Below are 18,704 nucleotides of genomic sequence, written 5' to 3'. Positions count from 1 at the left end.
GATTTCAGTACGAACCACCACTGAGGATCTTTGGAAATCCAGTGAACTTCCCAGACTTCTGACTGCATTAAACTACCCTGTGCTGATACACTGTTAGTTCATACTTCTTTACTTTCCTTTTTTTTTTTATATATTTTAATGAAAACCATCCAAGAAAATATACAGTCTTTGCTTTATTCCTTCTGTTCTCTATATATGCTTTATCAGTTTCCCCAAAAAGTGAATTTTGAGTTCCCATGCCTTTAGTTGATAAATGTCTGTGACACTTATTCTGAATATTTCAGCAGTTCATCAGTGAGGTTGTATAATACTTCTCTAAAGCCTGAAGTAGTAATGTCTAATTATACATTTTAGGGAAGGGACTTAAGTGGATGGCAAAACAGGAACAAAGAACAGATAATTATTATAGGCAGGGCTGATGGTTTCAATTGTTTTAAAGTTGCTCAGCAATGTCTTTTTAAAAATTCTTCTTTCACTTTTATGTACCTTTATCAAACAGAGGGTGTTGGCGCCTAAATTTTCTTTTTCAGGTGTCCACCTTGGACTTATTTAGTCTTGTTTAAATATTATTAAATTGAAATTATTATTGTTTATTCATCTCATTCACTTTTGAAAGAGCCAGGAGAAAAATCCAGTTGTCCACACTAAAAAAATGAAGATGACCTTTTCCATGGAATATATTAGCACTGCCATACTTCAAAACTTGTATTTGTTGCTGAAGTGACCTTTGTGTCAAGGATGTGCATTTTGCTCTTCCAACATCTACTAAAAATGGCCGAATGGAAAGCCTTTGGGAAACAATAATTCAAGGTGATTGACAGAAAGAGGTTTTAGCAAGTACATCCCAAATGAATGTCAAATTTAACACAACCTAAAAGACTTCGAAGTGTGCTACCCCTGTAGTACTCTCCACTTCCAGAGACCATCGAACATTCAGTTCTGGGTGCTGAACTGAGAGCTGGTCTTTCCTGTACAACCACCTACTCTTCTTCTACCAGGCATTCCTGAGAGGGAAAGCCAGTTGCCTGATTCAAATACAGAGGGAACAAGAGCTGGATTTAAAGGCAGCTGTCAGAAAGTTTGAAAGTACTAGCAGAGTTTGACAAGAGAGAAAAAAATTGGTATGGAAAAGAAAGATACTGAGATAGCTAGGAAGAAGAATGGCAAACAGCATGCAGACAGGTCGATAATCATAAACAAGAGCTGGGGAGACAAATGAGGGGAGAGAGGAATGAAGGAATAAGGAAATGGAGGGAGACTGAAGCTCTATGGGCAGAGTCTGGGACTGAGAAATGACTGTGTAAAGACATAAAGGGGGAAAAATATGACATGATGACAGGCCTACAGCATGGAAGGAGCAAAGAGATTCAGAAGAGACTAATTTTGTAAAGGAACTACGTTATGGTTAGTGAAATGTTTCTACACTGTGGTGGGTTGACCCTTACCAGCAACTAAGCACCCACCAGGCCCTCACTCACTTCACCCCCTCCCCAGTGGGGTAGGGGAGAGTATTGGAAGAGCAAAAATTAGTAAAAGACTTGTGGGTTGGGAAAAAGACAGTTTAACAGGTGAAAGGGGGAAAAAGAAAAAGAGGGTGAAAAAAAAAAAAAAACAAGTGTTGCAAAGGCATCATTCACTACCTCCCTCCAGCAGACCAATGCCCAGCCAGCCTCCTAGTAATGGCTATCTTGGAAAGACTACCCATAGTTTTCATTGCCAAACCTGATGTTATACGGCATGGAACACCCCTTTGGTCAATTTGGGTCAGCTGTCCCAGCTGTGTCCCCTCCCAAACTCTTGCCTACCCCCAGCCTATTCACTGTGGGGGGCACAACGAGAAAAAGAAAAAGCCTGGACACCGTGTAAGCACTGCTCAGCAATAGTTACAAATTTAGTGTGTTATCAACATTCTTTTGGTCACAAATCTGAAACACAGCACCATATGGGCTGCTCTGAACAAAATTAAGATGCAATACATATAATAAGACAAGGAGCAATGGGAGAATAAGAACTGAAACACTGAAAAACAGAAAAATGATTTTGTAGCAAAATTGACTGAAATTCAGGGCATGTTCTGTTTTTATAACAAGTGATGTGGGATACAAGCTCTGGCTCTCCAAAAAGTCTTATCTTCTGTCATGAGAAAACCCATCTTACACATTAGCACTTCTGCTTCAGGACTAGACCAGAAATGACTATGATTAATTTAACTGAAAAACAACAAAGAAAAGAATACAAAACATGTATTTTAAGTGCTTAAGTGCTTTTGAACTTTCGTACGCTAAAATGTGGATTCAATTTATTTTATCTATTCCATAGATACAATAGAGTAATATCCAAGCAGGTGGTGTTGCTTCATGCTATATTTTTAATCTTAACATAAATGCTTGTCATTTATGACAAAGGAGTTTATTTTAGCCTCTGCTATTCTGTACTGCAGATGCATTTTCAGACTTATGAAAACAAGACCTGATAGAATTGAGAAAGAAACATGACTTCTCAGTACAAAACAGGTTTTCCATGTGACTCCAAAAACGAAGGAAAAGCTGATATGGCAATAAAAATTAGCATCCTGAATAAAATAATATAAGTGACATGAAATGTCGGCTTAGAGAAACCATACTGTTTTGCTCTTCTTAATTTGATAATTCACTGACTTTATAGCTCCTCTAGCAGAGACATTGAGCATCAGAGTTCAGTTCAAAAGCATTAAACTAGGGAAGATATGCATGCATTTTTCACACATCTCTTTTGCTTATGCAGGAGAACTTCTTTCATGTTAGGAGCCTAAAGCAGAAAATATTGTGACAGTGAGGTGACAGAAACCAAAAATAGTTGCATTAGCAGAACAATATGGGCTTTGAGATATAATTATTTCCTGTTAGATTAAAACTTTTTAGAACTAAACATTTTTGATCACCATCATGCATATTAAAACTTATATTACTTTGATATACGACAAAGTGATGTTGTCACTCTTACCTGAGTTCAGATGGCTTGTATGATAGAAGCACACATACAAGCCAGAGTACCACAGTTACAGTCCCTTCTTTTTCAAGTATGCTGACATATAACAGAAAATGTAGCCAGGTATTTTGGGATTTTTCTGGATTGTTCTTTCTGTTTATATTTTTTAAATTATGTAGTTGGGTAACCATTTTTTTTGTTTTTTAAAGAACCTGTTCTATTAATTTCAGTGGAAGGACACATCATGTTGAATAATCCCCTCCCCCTAAATCAGCAATTAATCCTTTCCTTCCAAATGTAACCCAATGTATTTATTTCCATTTTAGTTCCTTCTTGGGTTTTTTGGTCCCATTCCAAAAATATTTCAAGCTCTTCAATGCACAATATTGAGGAAATTGATACATTGTTCAAGTGTTGTGTAAATTTTTTACTTCCCATTTTACAAGTGAAGAAAGAGTGGTAGACTCAAACTTGTCTGAAGCTGATAAATTAGCTGTCACCTAACAAAACTCCCCTGTTCCAAACATATCTGACACTGGCATTTTGCAGTTCTGCTCAGAAGAGCTGCAAGAATAGATACATTCTAGTGTGACAGGCTAACAACTGACAGTGAGATGCTATGCCAACCCAGGTGAAATTATTTTCCAAAGTGTTTCACAATGTGAAGAACAAATTCTGAAGAAGGAAAATAGTCCAAGACCTTCCATCAAATTCTGAAGATATTCTCCCGCAACCTGGATTTAGAAAAGCAGGATCTGAACAGATACTCAACATGTGTGAACTATGCAGCTAGTGTTAAACTTTTAAAACTGCAATATTCACCTCTGTGGAAAGTGGAAACATCCTTGCAGGAGGTGGGGAGTCTCTGACTCTCCCAAAGGACTTGATAATGAGGGTATCTATATTCTGCAGCACACCTTCACTGCATAGACCAGTGTCATCCTTCTTTTTTTAATTAAAATTGTTTTAACGTTTTTTATGTTCCAGAAGTCTGAATTCACCCACCCACAAGTTCTGAATGCCTTCATAATTTGCATACACTATTTGAATCTAGAGAGACTTCATTTTGCCAACCTATTTACTGCCCACATTTATATTTTTAACAGAGCTGTGCATGGGAGTTAAGCCAACGAAGCTATATAAAAGTATTAAGGTTTATATTTAAATTTCATACAAATAGTTAATTTATACAGAATTGTAATTGCTAAAAGCAGGTTGCTTATTCTTAAGTCTTGACTTTGAAAATAACCGAATTCAATGTCAATTTAGCCTACAGTATGAACACGCACTTTGGATAATCAGTGATGTTCTATAATTGTATATGAAAATTATTTAATGGCAGTTTCAGCTTCCTAGCTGGATAACAATTCATTTTAACCATCCATAATTCAATCAGATTACATCTTGTTTTACATATTTTAATGGATGCTTTCTTCTGGTTATTTTACAAATTATATATGCAAATGATGTATTAAATAATTGATGAAGCACCTTGTTTTGCTTGTAGCTACAAGTGATGCTTTTCTTTACAAATATATTTAGGCAGTAGTTCTATTCACAGCAAGATTTTTGCATAGTATTTTAAAAGATATTTAAACTCCTGCCGTGGTGAAGGCTTATTTAGCAACACCAAGTATAATTTACTAACCTGATTTATGAAGCAATTTATACAATCTAGTAAAATAGCACTGCAGAATTTCATTGCATAGGGACACTCATCTTCTCTGAAGAGCCTAAATTCTTTAACACTTGGGCAACTCTGTATTATTACATTCTATGATAGAACAAAGTATATCAGGGTAATTATCCCTCCTGTTTTATTAAAGCTTTATAAAACTGTTAGAGGTTAATGCTGCAGTTATTTTTTCCTACTGCCCAATTTAATCCTATAATACTCAGTAAAAGGGGAAATAGAGTCATTAATCTCTTATTAGACATATGGTAAATGGTGTAATGGAATACTATGTGTTATGTATTTATCTACAATTCTATGTGTGTGTATATATATATATGTATGTGTACATGTACATATATAACAAGGATACTTTTAATATTAAAGATTCCAGGATCTGTCCCTTAACCTATTGTATAAAAGTGCCAGTGTTTTAAGTATTACTTCCCTCTTTTTTCTTTATTGTTAACTGAACATTTAACATATGCTCAGTATTTCTGTAAAAAGGAATTTTTGGAATAAAATTGACTATTTGCAGACATCCTAGGCCCACAAAATTTTAGTTACTTAAGCCTTGTGTTTCCTAACCTTATAATTAATTCATCAGTAAGTTATAAATGATCCTTTCTCTCATTTGCAGAGATGTGAAATATAAACACAAACTTGAAAAATGCTTTCCTTTTTAAGCTGTGGGATTTGAAAGAATGAAAAATAGCTTTCATGATTGAAAAGGCTGGAGAGTTTATGATACTGTGCAGGCATTTAGGAAGTTTCCGATTGGGCGCTTGCAAATGAGATTCCTTGCAGTGCCTGTAAATTAATGTAATACAATACAACGCAAAAGCACAGAGTAACTTTCATCGAGAACACCAAGATCTTCAGAGAGAATTCCTATAGAAACTAATGGGAAAGAGGTGCCTCCATACTGATCCTAGCACACAACAGTCCTCTGGTTTGGCTTCCTCTGAGGAACCTCAATCTTAAACATAGGTATTACAAATCCTTTTCTTGGTGAAGAAGTTTTAGGCAAAGGTCTCTGTTTTCCTTATAAGAGAAGTGGTATATCTGCCACTAAACACAGAAGATGATGCTCAACAAAGGTCAGAAAAGAGCTACAGATGAATCCTGTCACTTTTCACCCTTGTATGGCAATGCTTTATTAAAAGCCCAGGAAACAGAAGTTTTTAAGAGACAGTGGTATTTGTAAAAGAAAATCCTAAGATCTGCAATTAGAAATTTCTCTTTTTAAAGGACACAAAGCCGATAATATTATAAAATGCAATGCTGGTGTATTTTCCTCCCAAAAAATTCATAAAGTAGGTATCTTTATATGTTGTCCTTCTTTTCTTGTTCCTTTGCTTTTTTTTTGGAAGCAACGGCAAACTGATCATCCACATGTCAGAACAGGGCAAACACCCCCCCAAAGTCTTGTTCAAAAAACTTACAAACACTACTGCATGCCCCAGAATAAAAGCAAGCCTGAAAGCTGCCAACATTTCAATATTTCCTTTACTTGTTTAGGCTGACAGTGAGACCAATCAAGGAGACAGATTTATGTTACATTTATTTCTCCAGTGCTTTTAAATTTGTGCTTATTTGAAGGGGCACAGGACTGAGGAATTTCAGCAGACAAAATCTACTTGCCAGCAGGATAATATTTTTTTTTAATTTCTAAGGTCACTGTATTTTATCTTAGTGTTCATACTTACGTAATATCTTTTTTTTTAATACAGTTTCATGTAATGTTTAAAATATTCACAATGAAAAACACACTGCATATTGAGAGCTCTTAAGCACACAAGATCCAAAGCATAGGATCTTTTGAGACACAACCGTCTATAATTACTTGGGTGGTTTATTTTACATTGTGTTTATTGGTGATCAATCCCATCACCAGTGAAAAGTCTCTTAAACTAATTAAGGATAAAGCATTAGATGCTATATTCGATTAGTTTAAACTTATATAAGCTTAGAGTATAACTTCAGAGAGTGAGATAGCTTTAGTGTTTTATTTGTTTGTTTGCTTTAAACTGGAGACTGAAAACTGTCAGAACAATGAATATTTAACAGTATTTCTTGATTATGATTCGACCCTGACACAGCACGTGATAGCCTGTGAAAATTCAAATTCAACAAGAAATGGGGTTTACCTGTGAAGATTCAATACAATACAAACACAAAAAAAGTTTAGAACTTTGGGTGGAAATTTTTCCATTACATATGCATTTAAAAAAGAATAATATAGAATTGTTATACAGTTTTTCATTCTTCCTAAAATAATTTGGGAAAAATATCCTAAAAATTAATTAATAAAATAAATTTTGGGAAACAATGAAGAAGATAGATAATTTAAATGTAATTATAAGAAATTGATATTTATATCATGACAAGCTATAAATTTCCTTACAAAAAGGTGGTAATTAGAAATGGTTTTACCTTTTATAACTGTAACTTGAGATGACCTTCAGTGGTCGTTGTATCACTTTATTAAGTTGATTGCATATTGGTTTGCAATTGATTTCTAAGTATTGATCTTTTCAAAATATAAAAGTTCCTAAATAAATTGATCTTTACTAAGGAATATGAACAAACCAGTCAGAAAATTGTGCTATTAAGTGCAACTATTTAGTCCAAAATTGCCCTTCTTAGGTAAATACTCTTTGATTAACTGAAGAGCAAAACTTTCACTAGTCATCATTTTGCTTCTATCATCAAAGTAAATTTATTAGTAGCCAAATATCAAGAAGATGAAATTGCCAATTTATTTAAAATGCAAGGAATATATTGGCAAGCAACAAAATTCCATCCTCAAATTTTGCCATGAACATATTTTTAACTTTACATTACAATGTACTAAGCCATTTTTGTCAGTTACCCAATAACAAAATAAATACTGACTGCTGTCATTCATTCTTTCTTACACAGAATTAGCAATATAATCCTGTTTTGGTATTAATCACTATCGTTTCAACTGTATGTGCCATTAATTCACCTTAATGTGCTGCAACCAATCAATACTTAGTCTGTAAACTCATTTGTTTTTTGGCTCTACATGGCAAAAATGATTGTCTAAAAATAGCTCTTTTTATCAAGGTGAAGAACTGTTTGGATAAACTCTATGGCAAAGCTTTCAGAGGATGTATTAATCTTACTCATGCTAATATCATGCTCTTCAAACCATTTAACATGTGTTTTTCTGATATTCTGAAATACGTTTTCAAATAATACTACAAAAGCCTGAAATTGCTTTTGTGACGTATAAGAGACTTTTACTCAGTGAATACCTACAGATCTCTCACTTTGTAAAACATGGTAGTTCACACACTAAACACTTTTTGCAAAGGTTAAGTCACTCAATATTCAGTAATTACTATGAACTGTCAACACATTGCAATATGAATGACACATTTTTTAAAGAATCACTCAGATTTCGTCTGTTAATATTTGTTGCTATTCCAGAATGTGGACTTTCTCTGCAGTTTGCTGTGTTGTGTGACTTGAGCCACTATCCACACTCATTTTTACATGAGCAAACTCTGGAAATCAGCTCTCCCAGACACTTCATTCTTGGTGCTGCCTTCCTCTCCTAGTGTGATTGCACTGGCAGATTTGCATGCACCACATAAACCTTATAAGCATTTCCGTTTTTCACCTTATATGATGGTTCTCACCTCACTGAACTTCCTTGGCATTTACTGTGAGCTTGCTGCATTCCTGTGTTCTGTCCTCCTCCTGGTGAGGAGGCCTGAAAGTGAGAGGCTGCCCTGCGACTGCAGCACTTGGGCTGGGGGCATTAGGGGCTGCTAGAGCTGTCTGTTCTCCCAACCCTGCTCTGCCCCTGGGCCGCTGCAGGCCACACAGGGGCCAAAGATTCACAGAGGTGCTGAGTAGCAAGTCTGCAGTTACGGCCCTGCCTTCCCAATATCCTGTAAGCTGGTGTCCTGAAGAGATCAAGACCTATATTTCCTTGTTATCCTTTGCACGTGGAATGACCAGCAGTAACTGCCTGGTACGTATCAGAGGCTAGACTTGAAAAGATAAACTACAGGGATCTCCTACTTGCCTAGAAAATGAGCCTTTTATAAGGACTGTGGCTGCCTAATGATGGTCTGTCCTCATGGGCCACTTCATTAGGGTTCTCATTCTCTTGGATGTACAGGATGCTCCTTGTACAATCTCTCTACTGTAGAGGTAATGGCCAGTTGTTTAGAGGTAATAATCATTCTCTGACAGAGTTGCTGGGTAGGAATATTGCCATGAAAACATATTCAAACAAGAGCCAGCAATCAAAATTATATTTCTATCTCATCAGTTACAATGCAAACTATAGTCATAGTAGTTTTAGAAAAACGCCACAGCCATTAGGGACACAGACTCTGTGGGCTTATTCCATGTTAGAATGAGAGTGAATGACGATAGCAAGATGGATCAAGTAACTTCCTTTGGAAATATGCCATATGTATCAGAATGACTAAGTAAGGGAACAAAAGTGAGTAGACTGAGCCTGCAACTAAACAGATGGACACCAAACCAGATGTAATTGGATTTGCTTCCCCTAAGCAGATTCATAAACTAAAACTCTCCTTGCTCCTCTGAGAGATCAGCTTCAGATGACCAAGGGGAAATATGCTTAGCATTGGATTTGGCCAGCGTTTGTGGCAGCTCAAGCACTAATGAGGACCAACTGTGAAAAAGGAACCATCAGAACTGCCTGTCCATTTACTTTCTCCCAGTAATGTCAAGTGCATTACTTAAGCCCCCTGTAGGCCAGCTCACACTTTGGATGAACCAGGACCATATTTTAGTTCAATTATCTTCCCCGTCCTTTTCCCATTTCCTTGCATAAATTAATCATGATTCAACTGCATCTGGCCCCCTGCTAAAGGGTACTCGCTGGCAGGAGTACTCTGGCAACCAGCGAACTTGATATGGTTCCTTCAGGTGTACCGAAGAAGAAAAAAAAGCAAAAACCTCTTCTTTCCCTGGGGAGTGACACAATATATAATGATTTTTTTTCCCATAGTAAATCTACCAAAGCACCTATATCCCAAAGCCATGCTTTGCTACCTGACTCTTTATAAAGGATGGCAGAGCAGTTGAAAGAAAGCATCCAGGCAGGTCCAGGAGGAGAGGAGTGAGCTATGACTGTACACGACTGAAATACTGTTTTGCATTCCACAAGGAATTACCAGTACATTGGTAACATTTTCTGCCTAAATCCTAACAGAGTTGTGCCACTGTGAAATGCTTTCTGCAGCTGCTCTCAGGTTGTGCTTGGGAGGAAGAGCTGTGGGAAACCTGCAGATCTTGGGGTTCACAGGGCATGCACTCACAGCATTTGCCATGCCAGTATTCACATTCCATCTACCCCCCATAAACAAAAAAGCAAAAGTAAGCTTTCTGCTTTATAGAGAGAGAATGTTAAAAAGATCTAAGATACAAAAATGGGGATAGGTGTAAGTCTTTACCTTTTTAGAGATTTGCTAATTGGCATCAAATTGTAATAGCCATTCTTATTAGTCTTCTGAAGTTGAATTCCTAATTACTTTTTGCATCTACATGATTACTAGCAAGAAAAATGGTTAAATACTAAAGGGTTACATCAGAAAGAGCAGCAAGATGCATTTGAATCCAACTGTTTTTATTTTAATCTTATCATTTTTATAAGCTTCATATATGTGAAACTAATGGTAATAATAATAATGCACTTCTTAAATTTATGTTGAAAAGTCAGACATGATAATAAAGCCTCACAAGTCAAAACACAAAGAAAAAAAAAAAGACAAAAGACATTACATTTGAAGTAAACAGCAGACTGCCTTATAATAATCTTTTCCATAGCCTGTCTTACTTCCACTTTCTGTAATTAAATGTGGTGTCTGACAGCATGTGCTCTGAGAGTGTAAGCAGCTCCCAGAAGTAACTTATAAATAATGAAATAATCACCCATTCAGATACAAACACTAAAGAGATGGATCAACTTTTTCTGCTACATCTTGCATAAAAAGTTCCTTTTGAGTGCCACATCATCAATGTGCAATACTTAAAGCAGAAAATTATCATGCCTCTTTTGTTCCAGTGAGCATACCAAAACATTCACTTTGCATTAAACAATGCACTGCAGAAACACAGAGACCAAATCATATCCCCTAGACATTAGCCTTCAAGACACTCATTCTCTCTGTACTTGCAGAATAGCACACAATGAGGCAAACATAGCCTGGGTTTCACTCCATTGGGTTCAGTGTTACTACATGGAGAATTAATTTATTCAAATACATCTTAGTCATTACACAAGCACTTTTAATGAATTGTGGGTGAACACTGGCTTACCCTCTGGGTTTTTTTGGGCTAAGGGACTCTGCTTTCCAAAATATAAAATTATCTTATTTTTCTTGGTTCAAGACTGGCCTGATTAATAGAGAAAGAGCTCTCAGGATACTTCTCAGATTGCCAGTTGTTCAGAGAAAGTGATGCTCAAAAAAAATAACAGCCTCATAGTCCCATAGATAACATCTTGATTTTACCCTTACACTATATGTGGGGGAAAAGGTGTAGAGGGACTAAACAGATGTCATTCCAGAGTGCACTAAGCATTCAATGAAGGGAAGGTGATGCTGTGATCTCCATCTTCTTGCGAAGCTGGGAATTACAGCAGTTCTAATTCAGTGACAATAGAAAGCATAATAACCATTTTATGACCATAGCTTCCCAACACTTCTCTCTTTGATTTGTATATTTAATAGGACTCCAGAAGATATATGCAGTCACTAAAGATAATGTTATAAACAACTTACAGACAGAATTTTTGTGGTTACTGTCTTTGCTGGGCAACATCTTGACTCCCCTTGATTTCAGTTCAATTGCTTTTTTCACTGAGAAAACAAAGAAACAAAAAGAAGAAAATTCATTATTAAACCTTGTAGAAAGGACATATAGCAGCCAAATCATGCATTACAATAATACAAAGCTACACAGGAATCCTACAAGCAGATTGAAATAACTGCAGTTTCTGTGATAATCCAAATACATTTTTACAAAAAATACAACCATTTATCATGTTTCAGAAGATATCCTTTTTAAACTGGCATTATCAGGATTTGCAATATTTTGAATTCAAGTTTTCTTAGGGTCAAAGAAAAGAAAAACCTGTCCTAATCACATGTATGGGTTTCCTATGTTTGCCACTGCATATGGCAAAATCTTAAATATTTTTAAAACTAATTTGTTACATAAAATGTACAGTACATTATATATACATATCTGAGGACCACAAGCTTTAAATGCAATATTCATATCTGCTCTTATTTAATTCACTCTTTAGTAGCAAACATGTTTTTAGTTCAGTTTCCTAAGGAGATTAAGGTTATAGGATCACAGTATGTTACATCCTTTGGCTCACCTAACCCCTTTTGAATCTACATGGCAATTTCAACTGAATTAGAAAGAGAAAGAGAGTAAGAGCTCTCAAAGGGACAAAGTTTTGTGAGAGGGAACAGATGCATCAGAGGTTTAGTATCTGTTTTCTCTGTTTAGCCAGCTGAATGGCTGATAAACTCCCAGCCTATCCCTACTAAGTAGTTAGGGCACCATAGGAGGGATCAGGAGCAAAGTAGGAAGAGACATGAGAAGAAACTAATGCAGTTATACATTAAGGAACACATGGGATAGAATGTTAATACTAATGGTAGGAGAATAGGGTAAAAATATAGGACATATTCACAGGAAATTCATTAGTTCTGTGGCTTGGGAACAACTTGATCAACTGAAAATGAAATCAGATATAGAAAATAATTGTGAAACAAGCCTGGACAATCCAAAACTACTGTGCAAAACCCAACAACAATAGCAAAATAGCTAGTGACTGACTTTGTGTATCAGAACGCTAACGACAACATCATGATACATGTCAGTAACAAAAAAATTACAAAAAGCAGTAATCCTTTCCCAATTCGTATTAAATACTTTTTTTTTCTAGAGCTTACAGTGGTTAATGATCTTAAAATGCAGCCATTTATCCTAGATAGAAACAAAAAATCAACTCGAACATTTTTAAAATGGCAGTAATTTGTACGTCTTACTATATAAATATATAAATTAATACCACAGATTATCAGTTATAGTTTTTGTCAATGTATAGGATAAATTTTATGATTACTACACTATACACTGATCTGTATGCAAATATTTCTAAGAAGTGAAGTGGCAGGAACAGCAAGTTAACATGTCTTTAAATACCACATTAAAAATCATGATTTCATTGTATTTGTTTCTATATTGGACTTTTGCTGCTTTTGCAACCTCAGAGTGAAGCAGGCTTTTCTTAAGTGCTGAAATTGCACAAGCACTGCAGAAAGTACTTTTTGTGCTATGTACGTTGCAAGTGCAGACATTTGTGTCTAAACTTGGAAAACAAGTGTTCAAATGATGAAAGATGATTGAAACACAATTGTAGCTGCGTTGGATGAAATGGATTTGATAGCAGTGTGGTGTTTTCTTTTCTTCTAGGACAGGAAAACATTATACAGAGACATCAATGCAGACAACAAGGCTAATATCCCCAAGGGCTTCTGGAAGGGTAAACCTCATGGGTATATTTTTCTTAGGATTACTTTCTAGACTTAGGTACTAAAATTTCCAAGAAGTGCCACCTTATGTTCTGTTTTCTTAGGCTACATAGCCAGTCTGTTAAAATTATTCCATATTTAATGAGAAATGAACAGCACAACTCTTGCAATGAAGATTTGGGATATTGTCTGGAGTTGTGGTCCCTCCACCAGCATGAATTTCACAATTTATTAATATCTGTGTCATGTAAAACATGCGAGCAGTTCTTGGAGGATTCAAAACCCACATTGCTTACATTCTTGGATGAGTGGTAAAACACAGCAGACAGAGAAAAGAACTATACTCTCCTCCTCCTCTTTGTCCTGTGACCCTATTTTAGGGTGAAAGTGGCAATCACTCAAACTCCTTGTGGGAGTTCACTCTTGAAGGTATTTCTTAGACATACTTGAAGCATGCTTCTTGGCAATGGGGAAAAATGATACCCATCAGCTTTAGTTTGAAATACAGTGGACATAAATTGAAACAAGAGAGGTTCTGACTTGATATATGAAAAGCTTTTTCACTATTAGGACAGTCAAGCATTGAAAGAGGTCCTGCCGTTTCCATCCTTGGAGATTTTTCACATGTCAAGAAAAAGGCATTCTGTATCTCTCTGAAAGAACATTAGATAGGGGATTCACAATACTTAAGATCAGTCATCTAAAATGTATGTTTCATGAAGAGAAATAGATACCTCAAGGGGGAAATTCATCCCCTTCTAAGACAGGCACAATGAATCATCCTCTGGAGATGCCTTTTCCTCTCTATAAAATATAACAGGGACATATACCACTTGCTCAAGCTAGATTCCTACATTTTAGACAGTAACATTAGGTGACATGAGCTTTTATGTCTGGAGAACTTTAACAGCCAAATGTAGATATCTGTGAGACACAGGGATCCATGAGGTTAAATGGGATAGTTTGAGATATAAATACCAAACTTCTGCCTCTATTATACTTGCGTGTGCAAGTTTTTTCATGTGGCCTGAATAGTATTTTCTTCTGTTTTTTAAAAGAATTAAGCAAGTATAGTCTTTAAAATACAAACTGTTCAACCTCTGAGAGAGAAATAGAGACCACTGAACTCTGTGGTTCAAGTGAACCAGTTCAACCTCTTCTGTAACATAAAAGAAACAATCTAAATTGCACTTTTTGTACCATTTAAATCCCATTTGAATACCTTTTCTGAGATGCTTCTTTTCTGCTTCCTGATTGCTCTTTCATTAACAAGGTTTTCCTGATTTCAAAGATGATTTGCCATTTAATAGCACAAAAAGAGGAATGGGTCTATGTTAATAATGTCAGATATGAACAGCACTTTCCACCTTTTAAGTGATTACTTTTTTTAAATTTGCATAGCTTTCCGCTGTCTTCACTTAAATATTCAGTTAAGCTAACTGAATTAACTCACTTCATCTTTTCTGTTAATCATAACTTCAAGACTCTTTTGGAGATGAGATACCCATTCAGGAGGAGGGCAGAGCTGAGAACTGGAAGTCCAAAACAATCTTATCAGCCTACTGGAAAGCAGTGGTTGTATTCCTTAACTTTTTGCTATAGCTAAATTAAACTCAGCCATGAAAAGACTATATGCCTGGCATTATTTGAATGGATCATGAAAGTTAAAGTAAAATTTTCAAGTTGTAAACCTCCATTCAAACCTATTCTGATTTCTATGAAGCTCTTAGTTTCTAATATAATTGAACCTGTGTGAAGAAAATCCATTTTACCCCAAGCACAATTACCTTGCAAAAAAGATTATGACAATTTAGCAGAAATATAGTTTTAAGAAAAGATCAGAGTCACAGAATCACCGAATGGTCGAGGTTGTAATGGACCTCTTGTCCAACCCACTTGCTCAAGCAGGGCCACCTAGAGCCGGTTGCCCAGGATGAACCAATGAGTAAAATTTCAATGGTTGGTAACAATCAGGAGGGTAACAAAATAAAAGTAGCAATGAGACATTAGAAGGACAGCCCCTATGTCTTTTGAGGATATTAGAAAACCATTACCTTCAGTCAGACAAATTCCTGTGTGTTTATATATATATGTGTATATATATATAATAGACATACACTGCATTCAGATTTGTTGTTTGTGAAAAAGTACTTCCAAAAAATTAGTATACAATGTTTTAAAAATCTTAATAGGTTACTTTAGAATAATAATAATCTATATCTGTATCTGAATAAAGGTGGTTTGATACTTTCGAGATCTGCTGCCATTCTGCCATTGAAAATGTTGTCCTAGAAAGGTAAATTCTCCTATGCATTTTCCTTGCCCCAAGGCATTTGAAGTATAAAGTATAACTGGCAAATTGTCTGTGTTCACTTAAGTGAAGAGATGAAAATAAACAGAACATTAAATATTTAAAACATTTGTACATGTTTGGGTAAGCAAGACGTAATATTGTTGAGAAAGTTCAGATAAACAATGATTTTAGGCAAAATGTTCACAAATAACTAAGCTCAGGTAAATTTCAGTAAGAAGTTTTATATACCGACTGCGGTCTGGAGAACTTCAAAAAGACCTTTCATGATCCATTGACTAGGTAATGAAAAGACAAGGGCCAATGAATGAAGTTAACAAGAGTAAGGCTTCAAACTAATAAAAGGAAGTGTTTTTTTCATACAAGAAATAGTAGGCATGTGAAACTCTTTGCCAAAAGGCACTGGAAAATGTGGATGCAAGAAATCTGCAATCTGCTTCAGGCCCTGGCTGGAGACAGGCATGGGGTTAGATACCGCTCTTTATGAATGTTCATTACTATTCTTACACTTCTCTAAGTCTATTTTTGTGGGTTAAAGAACGAGGTGAAAATTCATTCATCAGGTAAACCTCATCTCTTTGGTACAAAGGAATGGCTCTTCTTCCTCTTCACATTACTTTAGCAGACTATGACCTGTACTATGATACCTTTAGACATTGTTATAATCATAGTAAATATGCCTCTATAGTGCATGGAAGATGACCTTCTTTTGGAAGCTCATCCTCTTCTTGTAGACAAGATAGCTGTTTGTGGCCTTGATGAGCACTACCTCTCTGGGCAGAAGATTCAGGACTTCCTACAGAACATGACTATTACTCACAGTTTGAAATTGTCCTCTAGTCTTGAAGCTGGAGAACCCTTGGGGCTGAACTTTCATGCTGACTTTATACTCCAAGACACATCATGTACTTGCCATGGTACTACTACTACTGCTCAGCACAGCTTCATGCTTCTGCAAGCTATCAGCCTGGATAGTCAGACAACCCCCAGTTCCATGTAGACTGGGTACTTCTGTTCTGATTTTCAGATCTTCCTTGAAACATCAGGGTTATATGACACTTGTTTTATATTCAAATCAAATTCATATAAATATTAGATTTCATATTAGTTTTGTTAGATTACTTAATTAGAACAGGAGTAGTGTAAGATTTTTTTTTTCACTCAGTAAGATTATAGCTTTGTTCTAAGATTTGTAATGCATTTTTAGTTATTTGCATCTCACTCAGGATATTTGATTGTGGTTGTCAGATTCTGATTTCAGTTATACCTGTATATATCTGGTGGAATAGATCTATTCTACACAATGTTTATATGCCTAGTCCAAATTTATTATGAAAAATTATTGTTATCTAAAGTCACCTATGATTTAATATTTTGGTTTTTTTTTTTCTTTTTAAATTACTATATAGCCTATTGTAAGCATTATAATGTTTTCTTAGCTCAAAGAATACTCATTGAATATTTGATCTTTTAAAATTAATAAATTGCAAAGAGTTGCCTTAATGAAATTTTCTTTTTTCCTTTTTTAATCAGCTATATAATGGTATATCAGAAATACTGCAAAAAGAGGAGAAAATTACATTTTTTTCTAAATACTGTTTCAGTGAGTCCTTTAATACAATGAAACTTAAAGAACTCAATGAACTTTTATCATTAGGGAGAAGATTTAGAGGAGCATTGCTCATGTTCAAAATGAACTGTGATGTCTTATGACTTTAAAAATCTGTTAATCAGCATATTTTCATGAAGGCTGAATCATACCTAAATATACATAGTCATCTTTGCCTTCTTCTTTGTCTCAGAGAACTGGAAACATAAAAATGTTTGTAAAAGTCACATATTTCTAGTGTGACTTTTTAGAAATAATGCACCTTAAGTGCACCTTAAAAATGTTAAAAGACTCTTGAATTTATTATTTTTGAAGGTGAAAACAGTCATTGGTAATACCAGCTTTATTTTCTAGAGCCATGAGGCACTTCAGTATATTATGCTTTCTCTACATTCCTACCTCTCTATAATTCAAAAGGAAAATTTTCTCCATTTTATTCTACTTACATTCATTTCTAAGAGAGAGTAACTCACAAAAGAATTGCTCTACTGCTGTTACTATTGTAAAAGCATATTATACACAGTAGTTCATTACATCAGGGATGATTTCCTATAATTCATACAACAAGGAATGTTTTAAAAAGATTTTTATTTTCCACAGTTTTGTTTCCCAGGATGGTTCTTTGAAAACTGCCCTTCCAACCTCAGGTATGCTCCAAGTTGCTCAAGAAAATGAAATCTGAAGGTTTGCTTTTTCATGATAGTTTTAAACAGTGTTTTTAACAATTACACATGATTAAATACAAGCATGAAGCATTTAGTCTTTCAAGTATTCTCTGCACATGTATAGTTTTTAAATACGTATATTTCACAGGTGCAAATAACTGTACGAAATACAAAGTAATAGAGAATCAAGCTTTGTGTATATAAGCAGTTCTGGAAGCACCACCCGAACAATTAACAGCTATTAACCAAAACAGCTATATACAAATTTTTAACCCTGTCAGAATCAATATCTTTCCAAAAGTAAACTTGGTAATTTAAATCTTGATCTCTGATGACTCTTTCATTTTAATACTTCACGAGTCAATTTGATTACGTGGTTTAAGCATTACACAACATTTTGGAGCAAAGATAGTTCATCTGGGTTTTTTGTTTGATTTAAAGAAGATAAAACAGACTTTTTTTTTAAAAAAAACAAACCCTACATGCACTTTGAAAACAGTGACAACCTATCTGAAATCTACACAAAGCACTGCAGAATTCTCAAGAAAATTCAATGTATTTACAATTTTTTTCTGACACTGGAAGGTGCTCTTGAATGAACCACTGATTATAAACAAGAGGAACTTGCAAGCTAACAATTTTTTTTTTTTTAACATATGCGAGTTCTTCAAGTATAATTTCAAGGGAAGAAATCCAATTTTCTGTGAATTCTATTAATATATTATGAAGTACTTCTTACTGTGGGTTATTATGTTCTTGTATTCTATGGAGCAAGCAATTCTTATTTCAAGTTACATTTGAAAACACACTGAGAGAGGCCCTACAGAGTGTTGGCAGCTCTGTGTCCTCTAAGATGTAGGAGAGAGTTTCAGTTTTCTCAGAGAATGTTTCCTGCTGGGACTATAAGGGAAAA

General features: G+C 35.3%; 1 protein-coding gene across 1 annotated transcript in view; it reads right to left on the bottom strand.

The window, feature by feature from the left end:
* CSMD1 (CUB and Sushi multiple domains 1) overlaps nt 1-18,704 on the bottom strand; it is a gene marked incomplete at both ends in the record, with an annotated part of 1,257,610 nt that overhangs the window by 456,868 nt on the left and 782,038 nt on the right. Inside the window, one exon of the mRNA XM_082305706.1 lies at nt 11,437-11,514. Coding sequence (XP_082161832.1) covers nt 11,437-11,514 — 78 coding nt within the window. The remainder of the gene's footprint in view (nt 1-11,436; nt 11,515-18,704) is intronic.

This window comes from Platalea leucorodia, assembly GCF_965183815.1.
Source record: "Platalea leucorodia genome assembly, chromosome: 3".
NCBI lineage: Eukaryota > Metazoa > Chordata > Aves > Pelecaniformes > Threskiornithidae > Platalea > Platalea leucorodia.
The sequence above is the reverse complement of the archived record's forward strand: the minus strand, read 5'-3'. Positions and strand labels throughout refer to the sequence as shown.